The sequence below is a fragment of the Perna viridis genome, chromosome 4 (assembly GCF_037379345.1).
Source record: "Perna viridis isolate PV_CMFRI_1.1 ecotype Kerala chromosome 4, ASM3737934v1, whole genome shotgun sequence".
Taxonomy (NCBI): domain Eukaryota; kingdom Metazoa; phylum Mollusca; class Bivalvia; order Mytilida; family Mytilidae; genus Perna; species Perna viridis.
In genome coordinates this window covers 21,783,530-21,806,083 of record NC_142448.1, presented here as the reverse complement: position 1 = coordinate 21,806,083, position 22,554 = coordinate 21,783,530, and the positions used below count along the sequence as shown (strand labels likewise).

General features: G+C 31.3%; 1 protein-coding gene and 1 long non-coding RNA gene across 4 annotated transcripts; one reads left to right on the top strand and one right to left on the bottom strand.

Moving 5' to 3' along the window:
- Positions 1-226: 226 nt before the first annotated feature.
- Positions 227-21,290, bottom strand: LOC148619311 (5-phosphohydroxy-L-lysine phospho-lyase-like). Of its 3 annotated transcripts, none has more exons than XM_088579041.1 (11): positions 21,147-21,290; positions 17,000-17,118; positions 15,090-15,249; positions 14,411-14,485; positions 10,993-11,092; positions 10,488-10,696; positions 9,502-9,596; positions 8,185-8,309; positions 6,600-6,754; positions 5,581-5,670; positions 227-2,909 (listed from the first exon to the last, which is right to left on the bottom strand). In XM_088579041.1, the coding sequence occupies exons 1-11, from the start codon at positions 21,197-21,199 to the stop codon at positions 2,594-2,596; spliced, it is 1,497 nt and encodes a 498-aa protein (XP_088435167.1). In that variant the 5' UTR covers positions 21,200-21,290; the 3' UTR covers positions 227-2,593. The 3 variants fall into 3 exon arrangements, with proteins under 3 accessions (XP_088435167.1, XP_088435170.1, XP_088435168.1); XM_088579044.1 differs by lacking the exon at positions 21,147-21,290 and adding an exon at positions 17,738-17,756; XM_088579042.1 differs by lacking the exon at positions 21,147-21,290 and adding an exon at positions 17,337-17,459.
- Positions 11,258-15,465, top strand: LOC148619312 (uncharacterized). The gene is made up of 2 exons (XR_015921569.1): positions 11,258-11,411; positions 15,058-15,465. It is a non-coding gene; the product is annotated as an uncharacterized LOC148619312 (long non-coding RNA).
- Positions 21,291-22,554: the final 1,264 nt, after the last annotated feature.

The window sequence follows — 22,554 nt, the reverse complement described above, 5'->3', positions numbered from 1 at the left end:
ATTTTTATCAAGACATCTAATTTGATGCATTCTTTCTATTTTAAAAATGTTTTTTTTTTGTGTGACATTTCTTGGAAATTATAGCATCTGCATGCAGAGTTTTGCCTAAAAGTAATAATTTGGGGACCTCCTTGATAGATATTTATCTGAAAGTAATAGTCTGGGAACCTCCTGGATATTCAAGATAACCAACAATCTATTACAGGCATGAAATAAGAACACAGTATATAATATAGTAAGTATTCTGATAAAACATGTCCTTATCATTTTACATGCCCTATTTAAAACAGAAAATAATTGAATTAAAAGTAATTCGGAACAAGAGATATTTTAAAAATTTCTTATGATATATACAACAAATAGGAAGACCATAACAAAACAAGTTGACAAGACATTTTCTTAACCATGGTTCAATAAGGCAAGAGATGTCATAAAACTACGTGAAACCAGTTCACTTTTAAAAAGCATTTAAAATATCTCTAGTCAAAATGACTAAGACACGCACACAAACACACACACACATCCATCAGTGAATTACAAAGAAACAAGAACAGTAAAAAAATTGAAATAATGTAAGAACAAATCAAGTTAAAATAAATTTTGGGTGACAGACACGACAGAAATCTTATTAAAGTACAGCTCTGTCTTAAAACCAGGCAGAAGCTTATAATGGGTGATTCATGCATTTCTTAATCCCAAATTAATTTTTATTGCAAATCCTTCTGTATGCCCTATAGAAACTGTATTAGGAAATATAAGTGCAAATAAAAGTAATTCACTGGAAATATTAAAGCTTAAAATTTTGGTTATATTCTACCAAAGAAAAAGTATGGTAAAAAATTTCCCGCCATAGTTTTTACACTGTAACCAGTAAAAAATATATAATGATATATAGGAGATCCCAAATACTTTATGATTAGAAATCCTTCAGTAGGCCTCATAGAAACTGTATTCAAAAATGAAAGTGGAAATGAAGTTGCCCACTGGAAATATAAACATTTAATTTTGGTTATGTTCTACTACAAAAAAAGTACAGAAAAACATCCAGCCAAAACTTTTACACTATAACCATCCAAGGACATAAACATAGAGTTGTTTTCAGGACAAATGTATTAGTACAGTTTCATTGATTATCTTAAGATATGATAAATTACCCCTTTCCTGGTTTTTAGGCAGAACCATACTTGAACGTTTGTCACAAATTAATCTGTCAGTCCTAAACTAAAGTTTTTCATGTTGGTACTTTACATATGAAAAACATATGTTGTATTTTTTCCTTGTGTAGAGGATTTTTATCACCTTTAAGTCCTAACAAAATTTTCTAAAAAAAGTTAAAATGTCACAACAATATTTGAAAACAATGTATATACGGTAGTAACAATTAACCACAAAAACCACACCAAACCAAATAAAAAAGAAATATGTTGATTAACAAAGTAACTGAAATAAATCAGTCAAATTACATGAACAACTCCATGACATTAGTAATTATTTCGCACAATTTCATTTATGTTTTCAAGGTGTTTCTTCAGATATAATTTTTTTTTCTGAATTCAGTACATATCAAATTAATTAAATGAACACAATTAAAGTACAACTGATGACATGTCAGTAATTTTGAACACAAAAATGCTTAAGCAGATCTAACAAACATAATTAAGCAGATAAAATTTGTATCCTCACCACAATTTAAAACTATTCTCTTGTATAAAAAGGGGCATGATATGTATGACTTTCCATCTACATCAGGAAATGACTAAAAAAAAATTTAACAAAAAAAAAAAGCTATTTTATAACCAAACAAAACATAACCTTCCATATAAAGACCAAAAAATACTGAGGAAGCAGGTAAAAACGTTTCTTATAGAAGAAGGTGGTTTACTCTCAGAAATGAGCATTTCTTATATGTACTACTGGTTTAAATAGGAAAAAGATTAACAATATGTTCAATAAGATTTTCATTGTAAATTATATGAGTGCCCCCTTCCAGAATTTCTGGGTCCACCATTGACATATAATGCTAATGTTAACCACTGCTTGGTTAATACAAGTAGAAAACAAACCATGTATACGGAAGACGTGCGGATAACCTCAATTATACACACACTTATTTAAACAAAAAAATATATTTAACAATTCAGATTTTAGTATCAAGTAACAGGTTGAATACTGAAAACATCTTGATCTAAAAGACAACTGCTATATAACTATCAATATCCAGAACAAATAATCTCCTCCATAACCTTAAACCTACAATAATAATATAAAAATAAATAATGTTTAACTCATTTTAAACTGAGATAGTATTTTTCAACCTTTAAATTTAATATTTTGTAAATTTAAGTAAAGGACTTAAAAAAATGAATATCTGATGTATAATTGATTAGAACAGACCTTAATACATTTTTTTCTAAAACATCATCTGAAGATAAAAGAAATCTACTCCAGCGTACAACCTGTAAGTCAAAATCATCATACAGAATGATTGCATTGTTGCTGCTATAAAATAGTCTCCTGAATTAAAGTCCGAGTCACCTAAATATAATACTGCTGATCATATGACCAGAATAACAAACAATGAACAAGAAACAAGTCATGTAGCAGAAGTGCCAGCTAATGAGACAGATATTTCTTTATCACAATGTACAACAACATACTCCTGTCCATTAACCAAGTTATGTTTCTCATGTAGTATTACATGTGTGTTGTCTAAAGACTTGGATTCCTCAGTTGTGTTTTTCATTACAGCATTATTACTGACATTGGTATCTTTCAGTTCTCGGAGTATGGTTGTCAGAACTTTACAGAAATGGTCTACATTTTCTTTATTGAAGCACATTGGAGGTTTCATTTTGATGATATTTCTGAAAGGTCCATCTGTACTCAAGATGATTTTCTGTTGTTTCATTCTGGAAAAATATGAAGAAAATTATGCTTTATAATCAATATTCGTTCTGCATGAAACTTAATCACTAAAATCATTCTCTTTTGGATACAACTCATTGAAGTAACAGGATGTAACAGCAACTATGATAAAAAAAAGCTTTGCAGAGTGCAGCATGATACGACTGCAGCATGTTTAACTTTATTCATACGGGGCAAGTGTGGACACAATATTAGTTTTGACACACTTAACCAAAAGGACTTACAGTTCATTATGAACACACCAACTGGTTTGTATACAATATAGCACAAAATTTGAAATTCAATTAAATGTGAAAAAAGTTATGCTAAAAGGGTGCTGATCAAAGAAGTTTGCCTTATACCCCTGTAACTAAAAAACCATAAGAGATGTAAATCTGATAGCAAAACGCAGAAAGGGATTTTCCTAAGGAACCCAATTTTTTTTAGGTGTAATCCATTTTGCCCTTTTCAACTCAAAAATCTTAAAAGAGATATCTGAAATCTGATTGCATAATGCAGGCCTGCATTATGGATTTCCATTAAGACTCCAGTGAATTTTTCTTTTTTCAAAGTTGGACCAACAAGAAAAAAGTAAATTTTTGGGGCTTGGTCGAATTTCATATCCCTTTAACTCCAAAAAGTTAGAAATAAGTCTATCTTGTAAAAAAAACTTTTAAACATAATTTGAAAAGAAACACATTGACATCTGAATCATCAAAATCAGACCAACAATACAATTTTCAATTTCTATCAATAATGATAACAATCATTTTCCCCCTTTTGCCCTTTATTTTCAAAAGGGGTTTGTCAAAAACTTACAAGAACTACAAAAAGTTTGGATAAGTTCTCCTTAAGTTATTGTAAATAAACAAAAATTAACAGACCACAATGACAATGAGGACAGGGTGATACCATTAAATGACCAAAAAAAAATGTTTAGCAGCTGAATAATAACTGTTAGCAAAACTCAAATGGTGATACCATCTGGCTCCTTTACCTAGAAACAATACAGGAAACTCCAAAAATAATTCACATGGACAATTACCTCATGTGATAAAGAATGTGTGAAAGTTGCTTTGAATTCCACTCAGCAGTTAACGAGTGATCAGAAGATGTCACCCTCAGTTGACCAATGAAAAAGTCCATGTTTTGCATAACTAAAACCAAAAAGTCATTCAAATGGAAAAAAAATGGAGAAGTGCACATTGGCACCACATGATCAAGATTATGTATGATTCTGAGTTGACAAAAAAATGTGACCGTCTTGTTTGTAAAAGAATGAAAAACAATAAACAGCTGTGCCAGGAATGCATGATATGCCCATCATCATGGTGGAGTAACAGTGTAATGTGAAAAAAAAAATCCCATACAAAATACCAAAAATTCACAAAACTCTGAAAGTATTGATCATTAAAACAAACACTGTTACAAGGGGTTCTTAAGTTATACTGCAACATTTGAAAAAAAAAAATATCCCCTAAAACATACGAAAATGTTAACAACACAAAAAGGAAAATGAGGAATTTAGAAAATATATTCACATTACCAAGTCTTTTCACTCTTATAATCATGGTTTCCACAATTTTTAGTAGAAACTTCGTTCTGTGTAAGGATCATATCATTCAATGCAACCAAGTATGATTTATACTAGTCTATTATAAAAATGTATACAGTAAAAGCATGTGGGTTATTATTCCTAAATTCATGATCTTGTTTATATAATGATTTTATCAGGGGCCATAGAGTACCTGGCACATCAAAGAATAGAAATCAATACTGTGCAAACACTCTATTCACAAAAACAAAAAAAACAAAAAAACAAAAACAAAATGTCAATGTCAAACACACACAGGTACATATGAGATAAAAATGTTCCTCTTAAATATCATACATGTATGTCTTATGTGTGTTTCTTGCTTTACATAAAATGATATGTTAGCATTGAACATTACCCAGTTTCCCATTCAGGCACAGGGACTCATTTCAAGACTATATAGATCATATAAGTTAGCAGGGCCCAATATCTATGAATATTCATTGCCAGTTTTTTAATCTGGTTCCTAATCTGGTTCCCTGGACAATATCATAAGTGACCCAAGACTGCTACAACATACCTTTTTAAAAAAATATCATACACGTCAGTGTGTGTGTGGTTTTTTTTTTGCTTGTATCAGAACGGGAAGTTTAAATTAAAAGATGAAATGATCGGTTAGCATTGAATTTATGTAACATTACCCAGTTTCAGATTCAAATATAGTGGCTCATTACAATTGACTATATATAGGTCATATATATATTATCAGGACCCCAATATCTACATATAGCCATTTTCTGAGTAATTGAAAACATTCGGGTCATCAAGGTTACAAAAAAGTACACAATCATATCAAGGGAAGATTTTAGCCAAAGTCACCTGATTTTAGAGCATATCACATTTGTGCCATTTCAGATGTTGAAAGTAAGCCAAAATCAGTGACAGAGAATTTTCAACGATTAGCAACTTTGAAGACTTCAGTCTTTGATTTTTTAATAGAGTCTCATAACTCAAAAACTAAAAATATAATTTTCTCTTTAAAGTATAAAGACTGATGGATAATCATAACAAACATGTGTTCTCAGGTTTAAGTGTGAAATGTTGACATGTACAAATATGTCACCACAGAGATTATTAAATACCTTGATATGACATGCCTTGCTTCAGCTGAGGCAGGATCTCTTGTTTCTCTGTCTTTCACTAAATCTATACCAATAAACAAACCTAGGCCTCTGAAGAAAAAAAACCACTCTAAATACCTGTCAAATATTTATTCTTCTGCGGATTCTGATTTTTACAGTCTAAAAGTATCATAAATAAAGGCTCTAAAGAAGCTGAAGCACTCACCTACCAGCACCAGGTATCTTTTAGTAATAGTCCAAAGGCAGTATTTGTTTGTTCAGCTAACAAGAGAACCATTGTTGATGGATGTTTTTATACAAACAAAAACATAAAAACAAGCTTCAGAAATTTTGTACTTATTTTTAATGTTCTGGTAATTTTTTCTATATTTAAAATCAATTAATTTCTATGAAATGTCTGAAAACCATGGGTCCAGAAACGGTAAAAAATGCCAGTCATTGACCGACAAATTTTGCAAATGTCTGACGACTATTTTCCAATGTCGGACATAACAAATTGCCAATCCTTATAAATTTCAGTCTGCGTGGTTTTATTAGTGTATAAATATCCTGTATACCTGTCTCCTAATTGTTTATTGGAAATTAATTGACAGGTGCATGTCAATTTTAGCCCATGTTGCTTTCTGTTGTAGCATTTTATTAGTATACTGGCTTCATTCAAGTGCAAAAAGATATTTGAGGGTGAAATAAAATTTGAATGTTTATTTCCGAATTATATCACATTATTTGCCCTAAACCAGATGTATAAGTTAAATCAATGATGGTGACAGATTTTAATCAACAAAGACAGATGAAAAATAAAGACATAAGCTCTCTAGAAACTTTGGAATATATGAGCTATAAAATGGGAGTATCAGTATGTATCTATTTTTGGAAAAAACTATTATGCAAAAATATCAAAAATAAAATTTCACATACGAAACTATTTGGAAGGTTTAAAATCTTAAACAAAGGAGTTGAATATTTTAAAACCATTCGTAATATTTCTATTTCAAACTATTTGCTTTGATTGATTTTACCGAACATCTCCAATAATAGGGAACTCCGCCATCATGTCTTTGAGTTTAGACACCCAGTATTTTCCAGTATTTAAGGCATTGTCTTGTAGCTTCTCCCTTTCAATGACATCCAATACAGCCAGGGCTATAGCACATGACACTGGGTTTCCTCCATACTACAAAACATAAATAAAACGCCTGGAAATCTTTCTTACTCTTATATACTGAATACTACAGTGAAACCTCATTTAGTCGAAGTTGAAGGGACCATACAAAAATGTTCGAGTTATCCAAGGTTGGAGTAATCTGAGGTCGAGTTTAACCCGGAAATAGTTTGGTCGATGATTGTGTCTGCATTTACATCATTTGTTGTGCTGTATCTCGTAATGTCTTGCAATTCATATCATAAAAATATTTTTTGTATTTTGTATATCATGTTTGAAATACTGAAAAGCACCGAGTGTTTTAGTTAAATTTCCATCTTATTTTTTTTATTTTTTTGAAAACGTCAAAAGTTTGTAACATGCTGCTTTGTATGACTCACAATCAGGAGAGTCATTAAACCATATGCTCTACAGTACAATGATAAAATTTCAGATTCACTAGCCAAATGACTGTAGTCATTGAAATAAACTTACCATCGTCTGTTTGATATTTAATTAAATAGCCATTACAATTCATCTGTATTTTTAAAAAAAATTTTATCAAAATATCTGATATCACTGTTGGGGTGAATTCAAATGTGTAATTAATCAAATTAGTTTTTTTTTCACTATACCCTCAATTTGGGAATAATTAAATACACAAGACATAAAGAGTGTCAACAAATAAAGCCACACTAATCGTTGTTTAAACACACTTCAATCATGGTTTGTAATAAAGCAATCAGTTTTCCGACTAATTAGTTTACTTCAAGACATCAGGGTTAATTTATGTCAATGTCCTATCGAAATGACTGATTGAGAACCTTGAGTTATCCAAGGTTTTGATTCATCAGAGTTTCTGCCATCTGAGGTATTGGAGGTATTGTATTGGAGTAAGGGAAGTTTGCTGGGACTTTGTAATTAGTTTGAGTTATCCAAGATTTCGACTAATCCGAGTTTGACACATCGAGTTTCGACTGTGTGTATAAGTAAAGGGAGTTAACTCTTCATGTCAAACTTGATCTATATTTTAGCATTACCAGGCCATTCATAATTTATATTGATCAAATGGGACTAAATATATTCTCATATTCTTTATTTCTAACATCCATTAAGTTAACCTACACAAACTCTATACCAGCATGAATAATTATCTAGAAAGGCAAGGGTTGGTCCAGGTGGGGGCGTAATGTCAAAGAAAAAGAAACCAAAAACAATCTTAATCTGCTAAATATTGTATTTAATATGGAAATTAAACATATTTATTCATTAAACATGTCAAAATATGGCTTCTTTTCATACTGATTCTCCTTCATAAAATCCTGGATTCGCCCCTGAAGTTTACTTTAGTTAATGCAGGTTCATTAGGCACTGAACCTGATATTTATCTGAAAATGTCTGGTTTAGACAAGTTTCCAATTCATACAGGTACATGGTTTGGTTTTGACATATGTAAGACTTACAGTGTTGAAGTACTCCATTCCAGAATTTTTAAAATTCATGGAGATTTCTTTAGTAGTAATCACAGCGGCTACTGGATGACCATTTCCCATTGGTTTTCCGATGGTAACAATATCAGGTATCACATCTAAAATAGAATTAAGGTACTGTGTTAAGGAGGTAGACCTTGGGTAAGGGATACAACTCTTGAAATCAGTGATGTGTTTGTATCATATTCAATTCAACCAAAGTCTTTCAAGCTTTCAATTGAAACAGAATGAAATCAGTCCAAGTTACTTTGATGCTTACATGAGACTGATGTAAAATGGTATATACAAATGTTCCAGTGATTTGTAAGAGTTGTGTCCCTTAGCCTACATCTACTTCCTAAAACAATATTAAAATATTGGTTTAAATAACAACATAAATGTATTGAATCAGAAAGATTTAGGACAACTTGAGTTTACTAGTTACATGTCAGTAAACTGTAAAATAAATGTTTGACAATCGCAAAGCTTTAAATACAATTTAATTACATGTATCTCAATTCTCTGATGCAGTTGTGGAATAATCTGTGAAAATTCTGATTAGAAATCTTTAAAATAATGTCTGCACAAGATAATCTGAGGCAGTCAATATTGGAAATGATATCCTGAAATTAACTGTTATCAATACCTGTCCACCCTCCCACTAAAAGAATTCGACAGCATCAATGGAAAATTCAGAACCTCCCACATGAAAACATTTGTTGGGTCTTTTGTTAAAAATACTAAATTGCTAAATTTTTACATACAAAAATTGCTTTTACATAAAAATCTCTCACATGAGACAGTGTAAAAAATCTCCCACTTGAACTGTTTCAAAATTAACACAAACAAGTATGTGTTATCCAATGAAATTCAACAAAACAATAAAAGTCGCATTAGAACAATTCATAGAAAAAAAAACAATTTAGGATATATATGACTGAAAACGTAAAGCATAATCTTATAACTATGATTAGAAATAGAAAGACTTTATCAATGAAATCAATATTGTAACAGCAGAAATCCAAGGAAAAATCACAATTCTGATGGACAGAATAATCATTAAGTTAATAAATGGGTAAATGCATTTCTGATCACTTTAAACTCTTCATTTATTCATTGATATTATTTGTAGTCTTCAAAAGTAGGGAAACAATTTACAGAGCAACTTAAGTATGTTGATTTTAGAGGTATCAGATACTTCAAAGCAAACAAAATGAAAACAAAACAACTTTTCAGTCATATTTACAATGAAAGAATTTGAAGCAACAGGACAGGATTATGAAGATTGACACTGTCAATATTGTAAGATACCTTGAGTTTGGAAAGTCCAGAAATGTGAGCCAGCCCTTCCAAAGCCCACCTGGACCTCGTCAGCAATACAAATACCACCGGCATCATGGACGTACCTGTTGATAAACACTCACTAACATGTAAAGCTGTGTACATCATGTGCAGCAACTTCACATAACTAACATTTACACAATTCTAGTTGGACAAAAAAGAAGCCAAGTTACTGTATACAATTATTTCTGTAGGTACAGTTGAAAGCTATTCTTATTCCTTGTTTCAGAAAGAATACCTCTTATGAATCTAACTAATTTAACAGTAGTATTGTTTTAATAAAAGTCATTATTTGGCTTCACTTTAGTTATGATGGAAAGCTTGTACTGTGAACATACTTTGGTTCAAAGGTATCCATTTTTGCTGAATGTCAAAGTTTTGCTAGTATGTAAAAACTTGGCTTTCCATGGATTTCATTAGAACATCTAAGATTTCAAAGGAACTTCTACATTTCATATGAAATTGGACTTAAACTTTAGTTTTTGACTAAATCACAAAAACCCAGGAAAATAATACCCCATGTAAACTAATTCTTTTACAGTACCTTACAGTAACTAGTGTGTGTTACTTGTTTACAATGTATCATTTTCTACAGTGTAAAGTCTTATAATATTCAGCTGAACAAGTTTTTATACCTGTTAAATGAGCAAATCTATAAAATTCTACTGAAAATAACTATCTACAATATCAAATAAAGAAGCGATGTGAATTTCAATTTAAAATACAGTTATCAGATTAACTTAAAAAGATATTAAATCATAAAGTACTACATTAATACCTTCCCATTAAATGTTCAAGTGACATTTTTTTTTAAATTTAAAAATTGGATTGATTTTGATTAGGCATGTCATAAAAATTTGGAAAAAGCTATCATCAAATATGATTTTACAATAACTCACTACATAATGGATTCTAGCTCATTTTTGCAAGAAGTCTATTTAAGGAAGACTACTCACTTGTAGACCTTTTGAAGGTATCCTTGTGGAAATATAACTTGTCCTGCACAACTTTGCATTGATTCTGCTATAAAGAATGAAACTTGTTTCTTCTTTTTCTTCATAGTCTCTATTGCTTCCTTGACCTCATTAGCATACAGAAGGCCAAGGTCATCTTCAGGATGATCACAGTCTCGGTATTTTCCTCTGTATATATCAGGAGCAGGTACCTAAATAATAAACATTCAAACGTGATTTAGAAGGTATAACATGAGGAAACTGGTAAAATGTACACTTCAGAATTGCTTGATAATTACATTTGTTTTGTAGTTAGTATTCAAATTTCACAATAACAGAAATCCATTATTTTAATGAAGTTCCCATATTTTAAAAACTCAGATTATTGATCGAACAAGTTCATGTACTAGTAGCTGTGATCTACCAATATCATTTTCATGGTAGACTGTTTGTACCTTTTTAACACATTTCAGTGAAATTCTGGCAATGTAAAATGACAACTACTTACAATATATGTCTGATTAGAATGGGAATGAAGACCATCAGTGCAGGAGCTAAGTTTATATGGAGATATATCTAGAGCTGACATGATGTGGCCATGATAGGCACTGAAAGGAAAAATGACAGTAAATCATGGGGTTCTGAGATTAGCCAAAATAAGGTGACTGTCAATTGATATCAGAAAATTATTCATGGGTTCTAAGATTAGCTGGTTGTCAGTAGATATCAAACAATAATCCAGGGTTTCTGAGATCATTCCAGATTAGGTGACTGTCAGTAAATATCAAACAATAATTCATGGGTTCCAAGATTAGTAAAGAAAAGAGGATTGTAAGACAATATCATACAACTATTCAAAGGTTCTGAGATTAGTCAAAGATAAGACGATTGTCAACCATTATCAGACACTATCAGACACTATCGCTTGTAAGCATTATTACTTATAAATTATCACAACAAGTGAGCATATCATTTACAAGCTGTGTGTAAACTTCAAAATGTTTCTAGTAGAACAGTTAAACACAAACTTTGTAAAAGATTAAAATACTAGTCATTTACTAACCAAGTAAAGAAATCTGGCATGGGTTTCATAAAAAATCTCAAAAAATCTTCAATTTAAAGTGATTTGATTGGGTGGAATTTGAGTTGAGGAAAATCTCAAATGGTGATTCTTTATAAAACTGGCCCTTGATCTGTTGACTACTGATAGCCAAGCATTTGGAATACTTTTGAAACCTGTCTAAACCAGACCACTTTTTTTTTGTTTAAACAGGTGACTGGTTTACAATGGTTTAATAAATATTGAATGAAGTGAAATTTCTTCATTATATTCAACCAACCATTCAATTACTTTTGAAATCTCCAATCTGAACTATAAATATAGTCATTTACAATTTCTTAAAATACAGAATAAGTTTTAACAATTTAAAAAAATTGTAAAAACTATAAAAATCATTAAGATTAATCCTAAGCCATTACAAAACTAATTATATTAAAGGTATAATTATATTATTTCATACCAGAGTATTGAAACCAACAGTTTGGTGGAGATTGATTGATGATATATTTTTCATTTGGCCACATTCACGCGAGGAACTATTATCCTTCACCGAGGCACTAAATGAGTACCACCCAAGTATAAAATTCTACTTCACCACGAGTGAAACAGAAGTGAATTTTCTAGATACCAAAATAAGAAAAAAACGACAGGGGTGAAATTAAAACATCCCTCCACACCAAACCAACCGACGCCCACCTATACCTTCACTACAAATCATACCATCCAATGCACCAGAAAAATAGCATTCCTTACAGCCAAGCACTAAGAATAAGAAGAATATGCAGTGAAATTGAAGATTTTGACTCGAAAATGGTAAAACTAAAAGACCGATTTCTAAACAGAAAATACCCAGAGAATATTGTTGAAGACGCCATCAGGAGAGCCAAAGAAAAAAACCGATACCAACTAATAGAACCATGTACATCCAATAACACAGAATCGTCGATTCCGTTAATTGTAGAAAACCACCCATCCACAGTAGATATTAAGAGATACCACTTACAACATCTTGAAATGGGACGTGCCATAAACTGTCTTTATTTAAATACTTTTATTGATTTCCAATTCTATTTTTACAATTTATTTTAGTAATTCTATTTACAGACATTAACTCACCATTATACTTTCACTTTCATCACCTTAGAATATTAATTATGACTTGCGTACCAAGTGGTATCCTTTTCTGGATTTCAAAACGAAATAAAACACAGCAGGCGTTGGTTCACTTTTCCGTCTTAATTCATTACTTATTGTGAACCCTTGCATTCCTGTACTGGAACCGCCGTTGCACCATCCCGTTGAACCCACAGCCATCCTGCACCATGAGTAAAGAGAATGAAACATACCAAGAGACCACAGAGGTATTCGAAAATACCACAAGTTCAATATTGATACCAGACCCTAAGAGGAAAAGAGTTGAAGAAGAGGCCGTGAACCCATACACCAAAATAAAGGACACCAACGTAGCACTATTTCGCACCTATAGAAAGCTCTGTGAAACACCTATGAAGCGAACAACACTTAGAGGGAAGACCAATTATTTCACAAATAGAATCCCCCACTTCACGCCTCTCAAAAACGGTAGACCACTACCTTAAACCACTAATACCAAATATACAGTCCTACATCAAAGATACCACAGATTTCATACGAAAATTAGGAGAATTAGGAAACATCAACCCAAACAACATTTTAGGAACTGCCGATGTCTCATCATTATACACATCAATACCACATTGAGACAGCATTTTAGCTTGCAAAGATACACTGGAAAATCGAGAAATCAAAGAACCTCCGACCTGGGTCTTACTAAGATTCATACATTTCATTTTAACGAAAAATTGTTTCAAATTTAATAACGAATTATATGTACAATCAATGGGAACTAGCATGGGCACAATAATGGTGCCGAATTTTTCGATTATTTTCATGGACAGTCTACAGCAGTAATTCTTACAAACCGGAGTATTGAAACCAACAGTTTGGTGGAGATTTATTGATGATATATTTTTCATTTGGCCACATTCACGCGAGGAACTATTATCCTTCATCAAGGCACTAAATGAGTACCACCCAAGTATAAAATTCTCCTTCACCACGAGTGAAACAGAAGTGAATTTTCTAGATACCAAAATAAGAAAAAAACGACAGGGGTGAAATTAAAACATCCCTCCACACCAAACCAACCGACGCCCACCTATACCTTCACTACAAATCATACCATCCAATGCACCAGAAAAATAGCATTCCTTACAGCCAAGCACTAAGAATAAGAAGAATATGCAGCGAAATTGAAGATTTTGACTCGAAAATGGTAAAACTAAAAGACCGATTTCTAAACAGAAAATACCCAGAGAATATTCTTGAAGATGCCATCAGGAGAGCCAAAGAAAAAACCTGACACCAACTATTAGAACCATGTACATCCAATAGCACAGAATCGTCGATTCCATTAATTGTAGAAAACCACCCATCCACAGTAGATATTAAGAGATACCACTTACAACATCTTGAAATGGGCCGTGCCATAAACTGTTTTTATTTAAATACTTTTATTGATTTCCAATTCTATTTTTACAATTTATTTTAGTAATTCTATTTATAGACATTAACTCACCAATATACTTTCACTTTCATCAACTTAGAATATTAATTATGACGTTGCGTATTCTGCGCCACATTTTTAACCTTAGGTAAATATTTTATACCACTGTACCCTGATGACGGTGGCCTAGCCACCGAAACTAGTCGGTCAAATAAAATTATACTTACAAATCCAGTTGATGTTGTTGTCCATTTTGTTGGTAATATTATTTAAAAGTTTTCAAATATAGCATTGCTTTTAATAACTACAAAAATATCTTACTGATCAAGAGTTATCTGTTCTGTACCATGTGTATGGTGTTTTGCCAGCCTTATAGCAAGATCTGTTGCCTCTGACCTGCAAAAAAAAACAATGATAAACCACTAATAGTGTAAATGGATTCAGTTTTGCCATTGCTAATTTTTGCAGGTTCTGTTTAGTGAGCATATGCAGGTATCAATTTTCACAGTTTTGAATGAGTGTTTCTAAATGTTTTAAAAATCAATTGTGTGGTTACTACGTTTCACATTTACTAGTCCATAGCAAACATAGCAAAAATAGTACACTGCAAAAAACAATATATTCACAGTAGATACTTTTATTGTAGTCGATGTCTAAAATAAGAATAAATTTGTTTCGACCCATTATACACAGCTGTGCACTGTGAGTCAGGTCTTTTTTCAAAGCAAAATTATCTATATGAGCACACATACCAGCTACAAATGAACATAGAAATAACATCCTACATCATACGATTTACAGACATAAAGAAGAGACCTATTGTACCCTTTTTTTTACTGCTAATTTATTTTATTAATATAGAATGCATTTGCTTTTATAATATTAAGAATTCTTAGGGAAAAAAAGCATTTTACTGGTGGAATTTTTAGGTTCATTATTGCCACGTTTTTTTTTTTTATTTCCACTAGTTTATACAGACAAAAATCAAGACTAGTTTTACCCAGAGTTTGTGAAATACACGACATCCAGCCCTTCCGGCATGGTAGACACAAGTTTTTCTGCCAGCATCACCAAGTTATCGTGGAGAAAACGTGAATTAGTATTTAGTACCTTCATCTGTTCATACCCAGCTTCAACAACATCAGGATGGCTATGCCCAACTATATAAAACAGATACATTATTGGTAAGATTCTCAAAAAGCCAGGAAATGTAACAAAGTGTACAACATTATACCTGTGATTTTCAGATAGTGATGAAAATATGTTGTACATGTATAATTCTATATGTATCTCCCTGCTGAAAGCATGCAACAAAACTTATTTTTATTTTCTAGCCTACATGTGATGCTAACTAACATAAAAAGTTCATCAGTCAATTATTCAAGTTAGGAAATTTTGTCCTTGCAAAATAATCATGATGATAATAAAGACAGACTGACAGAGTGGTTTTAAGGAGCCTCAGAAAGGTTCAATACATATCTGGTAGACTTCTAGTTCCTAAAAAGTGAAAAAACCTATACATTTAGATCCTATTGTCACTGCAGAATGACCCTATAAAAGGAAAGTTATGACACCAAAACTTTGCTTGAAATAAATTGTTTTTGTTTCAACCAAATAAATGGAATTACAAATAGTTAAATAATGGACATGTATACATTATATTTACAACACATTGATTATGGGATAGCTATTTGACTTACAACATTTTAAAAAAAACTAAATATCAATTTATTTGTAAAAGGATATTAAGCATATTAGACACTCAATTAAAAAAATGTTAAATTTTCTGCAAAAGAAACATTTTATGTCATGAACTTTCAAATTATAACTGTAATGAATATGAACTTTCACAACTCTGGACAGTGCTTAGCAGAATAACAATCTTGATATTTCAAACACACATGAATGTAAATACAATATAAGCCATAACGTGTCAATACACTGTGGATACAAAATAATGTTATGTTGAAATACAAGTATATCCACATGTAAGTTGATAATAATAATAATAATAATACTTTATTTCAAGAGGGTTACACAGTTTACAACTAATCTTCCCTGAGGCCCTCACACAAAAACAAAAATATAAGGTTAATTTCAATGCTACAAATTAATATGACTGCACAGGTCAAAACTGGAAAGTTGGGGAAAGTACAGACTTAACCATCAAACATAATACATCTCTGAATTATGAGCGTGATTAAATACTTGACCCAGAATACATGTAGCTTTACATGCAAATGGTCATATAACCAGAAAATTTGAACCATAATCTGTTGAAATTGAAAATCAAAAATTCTAAATATATAATTTGAAGAATTTTGTTATATTTTAGAGCCCTAAGTATTAATTTTTTGTTGAAATAAGACTTGGTACTACAATTTAAACCAAAAATTAACATCTAAATACCCTACAGATAAAACATAAAGAAGTAGAGGCTCTAAAAAATTTTAGAAATAACCAGTTCATACAAATTTGCAGAATGCTTTAATTGGCTCTTTGTTGTTCCTTCTTTCTAAATGGTTTAATAGGGCCATAACAACAAAACAACCACCACCACCAAAAACAAATATACTATTACAGTTTAGCTACATTTATACATGTACATTGTATTTGCTGTCAAATAACAACAACCACTTCAACTTTTCAATTTTGCTAAACAACTAAATGTCTGAACATCTAAAGTGAAGCACTGGTTGCCGATTTTTTTTCTATAAGAGTATTTGCAATGGCCCATCTACATCATTTAGTTCAAATATTAGATTGATCTTTTTAGTAAAATTTTAAAACTGTTCCACACAACACTGATGAATTTGAGATTCTACAAATGTATATGCGCATGAACTGTACTATTAATACACATGAACAGTAACTGGTACAGCAGTACATATGTACTAGTATAAACATTACCATGACAAACATTGTTGATACAGTCAAGGTATGCATGACCCTGCTCATCATACATGTACTGTTTTGATGCTTTTACAATCTTCAGTGGATCTTGTTGAAAAAACAAAGCACAAGCATCTCTGAAAAAGATAGCAGACAATATGTTTACAAGCTTAATGTAAACTGCATGCTATATTTTAAAATAAACTTACTGGTTAAGTGACTGAATGTTGTACAGTCAACCCTGTCTAAGTGACTACCTGTATTCAGCAATAAATACTGTATAATCTGTCTTAAAAGTTTCAAATATCCGTCTGTAGTACATCCAACATAATATTAATCTGTATATAAAGACTACCTGTCTTATGTGACTATGATTTTCCTCATCATTTGAAGCTACTTAAGACAGGTTTGGCTGCATATTAAAGGATTTTGTGAAATAAAAGTCAGCCAGCTTATGTAACTTGCAAATAACAACGTAGTTACAGCTGAAGTTGTTCTCTATTGTAAGACCTATAATTTTATATAGTTGTTTACTAGGCAATGACCTTCACGGTCTCATTGTACAAGGATTGCTGACCTACATGTACAGGTCCATGTGTATCACTGTCAAATAAGTTCTAGAGATACACATTTGTAGCTGCAAAGAAAACAACTCTTATGATGTTTGTGTAAACATGTCACATTCTTTTACTTAGTATTAAAATGAAAGCATGCTTTCTTGCAAACTTAATCAAAGGAATAATGAAAGAAACAAACCAAAGATTTTTTCTTATCACAATATTTCCTTTCCTATGTCATTTCAAAAACCTGATTCTCAACAAATTCATATAAGAGTTCATAAGTTGTCTATTATCAAGAACTGTTCATTTCCATGTTATCTCATTGAAAAACATTGACCTCAAAGTGACGCACTTTAAGTTCAATCAGTAGTAAACAACAAGATAAATCATGCATCAGGGCAAAAAGGAATGGTCAGTAGTAAAATGAATTGGCCATGGAACAGTGGGAGTAATCTTACTTTTGTACATCAACCAATTAGTTGACATCTAAAATTTTCCTCAATTCAATTATTCAATTTAACTTTTGTCTAAACATGAATATGACAAATTAAGTAGCACTCCAGCTAAGAATCGTGCAAAATGTAATTCATGGGTTAAAAGCCTAAATATTTTTATTTTTGTTATTATGTTTGAATTGCCAAAGTAATCAGAAATAAATATTCAATTTTTCATATAACCCACGTTCTTAGGAGATAAAAATTATATAGAATGCACTGTAGATTTCAAAATCATGGGAGATAACCCTGTAAATGACACTCAAATACAATAGAATCTATTGGATTTTCAATGTTGATTATCACCTAAGAGCAGGCAGATTTGAATGAATAATTACACATTTCACAGTATAGACCCATAAAACAACTTAATTACAGAAATAAAAATATATAGCCTTTTTTGGGGTGCATCACATTTTTCAAATTTCGCATCATTCTTACAAAGACTACTACTTAAAATTTGATATGTTGTTGTTTTTTTGTTTTTTATTTTTTTTATCAAAACATAACATTAACAAGGTTTAGAAAAAAGATTTTAAAGTGTTATCTACTAACTTAATGTCAGATAATAAAATACTTAAGTTCAATACTAACTACATGTATAATATTACTGGCAAGTCTTAGCATCATTACCATTATTTTTACCTACACATGTTTAAGTATCCTGCAAAAATGCATGTGTACTGATAGTCCAAATTTATTTTATTTGGATACTGACATATCAATATCCAAATTAAACAGAAGAGGGTTGCACGGTCCGAGGAAATTTGGACTTGTGTACTGATTTAACATTTTATTATAGAGCCACTCCTTCTTTGATCAAATCAAAATAAGCATTGTTAAATAAAAAATCAACACAATATTTAACAAATATTTTAGCTGTCGTTTTAAATTATTTCATTTATTGTAGTAAGCATTTGTTAGAATTAGAAAAGCAAACAGTTCTTTTTTATTTAAAAATTGAAAATAGAACTTTTCTGGAATTGATTGCCCCTTTAACTTTGAGAGTGATGAGTAAAAAAATATTATCTGGTAACTAAAATTTAAAGAAGTAAAGGCATATACAAACAGCCTGCACAAAGGGATGACATTGCCTACATTTGCCTTATTTTTCAAAGAAAAAGTCCCATAAAAAGTTTAACTGTCAACAAAATTATCATGTATTTACATTAAGTGGGCCATCAAGAGTGTCTCCTGTGTTGTTGATGGGGTTCAAAACATCAACAGTGGAATAGAATTGGATCAATTCAAATCATGTGAATTCTATCCTTGTACTCCATGACAAAATAACTCAACTGACTTTTGCACATTATTTGCACACTCCATGCATGAAAATTGAAATAAACAATGTATTACATACTCAAGCAGCTACAAGTATAAAGCATCAGGTTTATTTCTTATATGCCTACTTCTACATTAGTAGACTGATGATATCCCACATACACGTACACAATGTACATTTTGTACCTGGAATCAATTCACAGTAAGTGTTACAAATTTCTTAAAGAATACTTCTAAAAATAAATTGTATACAAACACTTAGACTTAATCACCAAAAGAAGTCCCCCACAGACTCCAATGGTACTATGTACACTCCTGTGTATACATGAATGATTAAAGGGTGATAAACAAAACAGAGAACTTTGTCAAAAATATGCATTTTGGAGGAAGTCAGAAGGCATGGTTATGTTCCTATGAACTTCATACATGTTGAACAAGTAGGACCAATTTGGGTTACATGGAAGGTTACATGTACATGTAAAAGCAAGAATGTTAAAATAAATCAGTCATCTAGTGCCAGTGGTGTCAAAACAGTGTGCCAAGACAAAGTTTACTGCGCAAGAATAAAAACAGGGATCTCCTAAACTTGAATTTTGCAATATATATATACAAGTATTGTCATCAACACACATATATAATTTTGTACATGTATTGTGTTTTTTTTTGTGTAAAAATTGTACGTGTTACAATGTAGGAAAGAAAATAAAATAAGATAATACTGTAATGAGTCCAAGTTATAATTTTAATGTTTTTGATGTTTACAGTTAGGGACAGTTTCTTCCTTGGGTGAATGTTGTTGACTTGTATTAAAATCAATTCGAGGTCACTATATTATTGCTTGACTGCCAGTTTAATTGCATTATTTCTTAATGACTTAGTAATCACCTGTGTCTGCTTTGATGTTTATGTTTTCAAAAGAGTTAAATTTTGAAACAAGAGATCAGTGATACATTTGTGTATTTAAAAAAAAAACAAATAAAAAGAAATGAAACACACAAAAAAAACCAGAAAACTCACATACTTTTGAATTAAACTCTTTATATCCATGGAATTTTTAATAAATATCAGTAAATAGACTATATCAGTATAAAATTATAATAATAATTTTATACGAAAATAAAAGTTTACATGTAATCATCATTACAATTTATTTTTCTGGTAAAAGTGTTTTACATTTTTCAGAACCAAAATTGGATATAAAATAATGAATCTACAGTTTTGAAAATTGGGATTCTAATCATGATATTGTCAATTGTTTATTTGCTAACCAATCTGACACTTAATGATATGCAAATTAGTGAATATGACCCTCCTATACCTGAACAATACATATGTAATCACTAATTAGTTATACAGGTAAATTTAGATACAGGTAACAATACATGGACAATTTATATAGACTCCAATACACATATTGTTGACAATACTTGTATACATGTATTGCGATTGCCAAGTACAGGAAATCCAAAAACAGCATAGTAATATGGGAGTATAGATAAATGTACAGGGTTGCCTTGAAGTTGAAATCAAATGACACTTTTAAATTCATTCAAGTCTTCAAATGTGTGGTCGTTATGTACTGAATATCAAATGCATGCGCTTAAGTAATATTAAACTATGTAGAAGTAATGAAGTTAAGCTTTAAGGTACACTTCATTTACATATGTATAGAAGAGGCGATCTTGCCCTAAATTTTCAAAATGTTATTTTCGTCCTTGAGTAGTTGAGAAGTCAAAATGTTAAGATCAGCCAAACGCAAAATATAATTCAATAACAACACATCCGCAGCGAACAATTCAGCAAGATATTGATTAATTTAAAGTTTCTCACCCTATGTGCTTATTCCTTTTCACTAATGTTTCTTCTTTCGTGAATTTTTCCATATTACTACAATTTCGGCTGCTGCAGCTGGTAAAGCTCAATGTTGACTTCGATCACTTCTATATCACAATTGCGCTTTATAAATGCTGTTGGTGGGCGTGTCTAAGCCATAAAACAAGGCGGACCAAAAAGACAATCTTGGAACCGATTATGATATACTTTATCATATAAAAAATCACTCTATCAAATTACATTTAATGAAAAAAAATTAAGCATTGAATAATCTGGTAATATTATGGCTTCAATCATGACCATGATAACAAAGATTTTCAACTTACTACATTAAAAAGAAGTCCTTATCATAAGGATTTCATTTTAAAAAAAAGGATTACATAGGGACACAAAAGGCATCTTAATAATGACTGGCAAAGCTAAACCATATCATAGTATTTAGAGTAAATACTTTCTACCCCAACCTTAATTTTTAAAGCACTTATTCAGTTAGCCAGCATATTTATGTTAATTCTTTCCGAGATCGGATATTGCCCTGTTTACAATGTTACCAATGTAGACAAATTAATAAGATTGGTCATAATTGAATCGATCTATGGATCAATTATTCTAAATCCTCAGTTGTGAACATGGCATTATTTGATATCATATAATATACATTATTAAAAGAATGTATATCATATTTATAGTTATGATAATGTTTTCAAATTGTTAAGGATAGCATTTTTTGTATTACAATATAACATTGATTCGTTCATAGGGTCTTCACCAAGTGGTCTTTACATAGGAATTATATATATTTAAAAGCAGTCAGGGGCGTAGCTGCCTATACGCAAATACGCAGTTGCGTACTTTCGGAAAAGGTAACAAAAATAAAAACACACATATTAAAGATGAAATAAAGGTTATTTATCACATATGCATACCATGAACGTAATATAGGCTCTGAAAAACTGGCTCCAAAATCGTTAAAATTCAGGAGTTTCCCTCAGGGCTTTGCCTTGCCGGATTCATTGGGGGCCTTGAGCGACCCACCCCCCCCCCCCCCAAGACCCCTCGCCGTAATTTTGCGTACAACTAAAACAGGCCTAGCTACACCCCTGGCAGTTTTTGGCATGACATGGGTTGTGTATTTATTGTACGACCTATGACGTACCGTGATTATCAACCCCGCATAGGAAGAATCGGGATTGATTTTACATGTATACAACGGAGTTTAACTTTCTGTAGGTTTAAACTGGTATGGAGCTAGCATGTCAGTTAACTGCTGGTAATCCTTAGTTTGTACATTTGTGTAATCTATATTCAGTTTCTTTATTTCCGTTGTAACAAGGGACTCAGACCTTTTTGAACTGATTTTAGGTGTGTTTAATCATGCAATATTTTTCTACAGTGGCCAGATTTT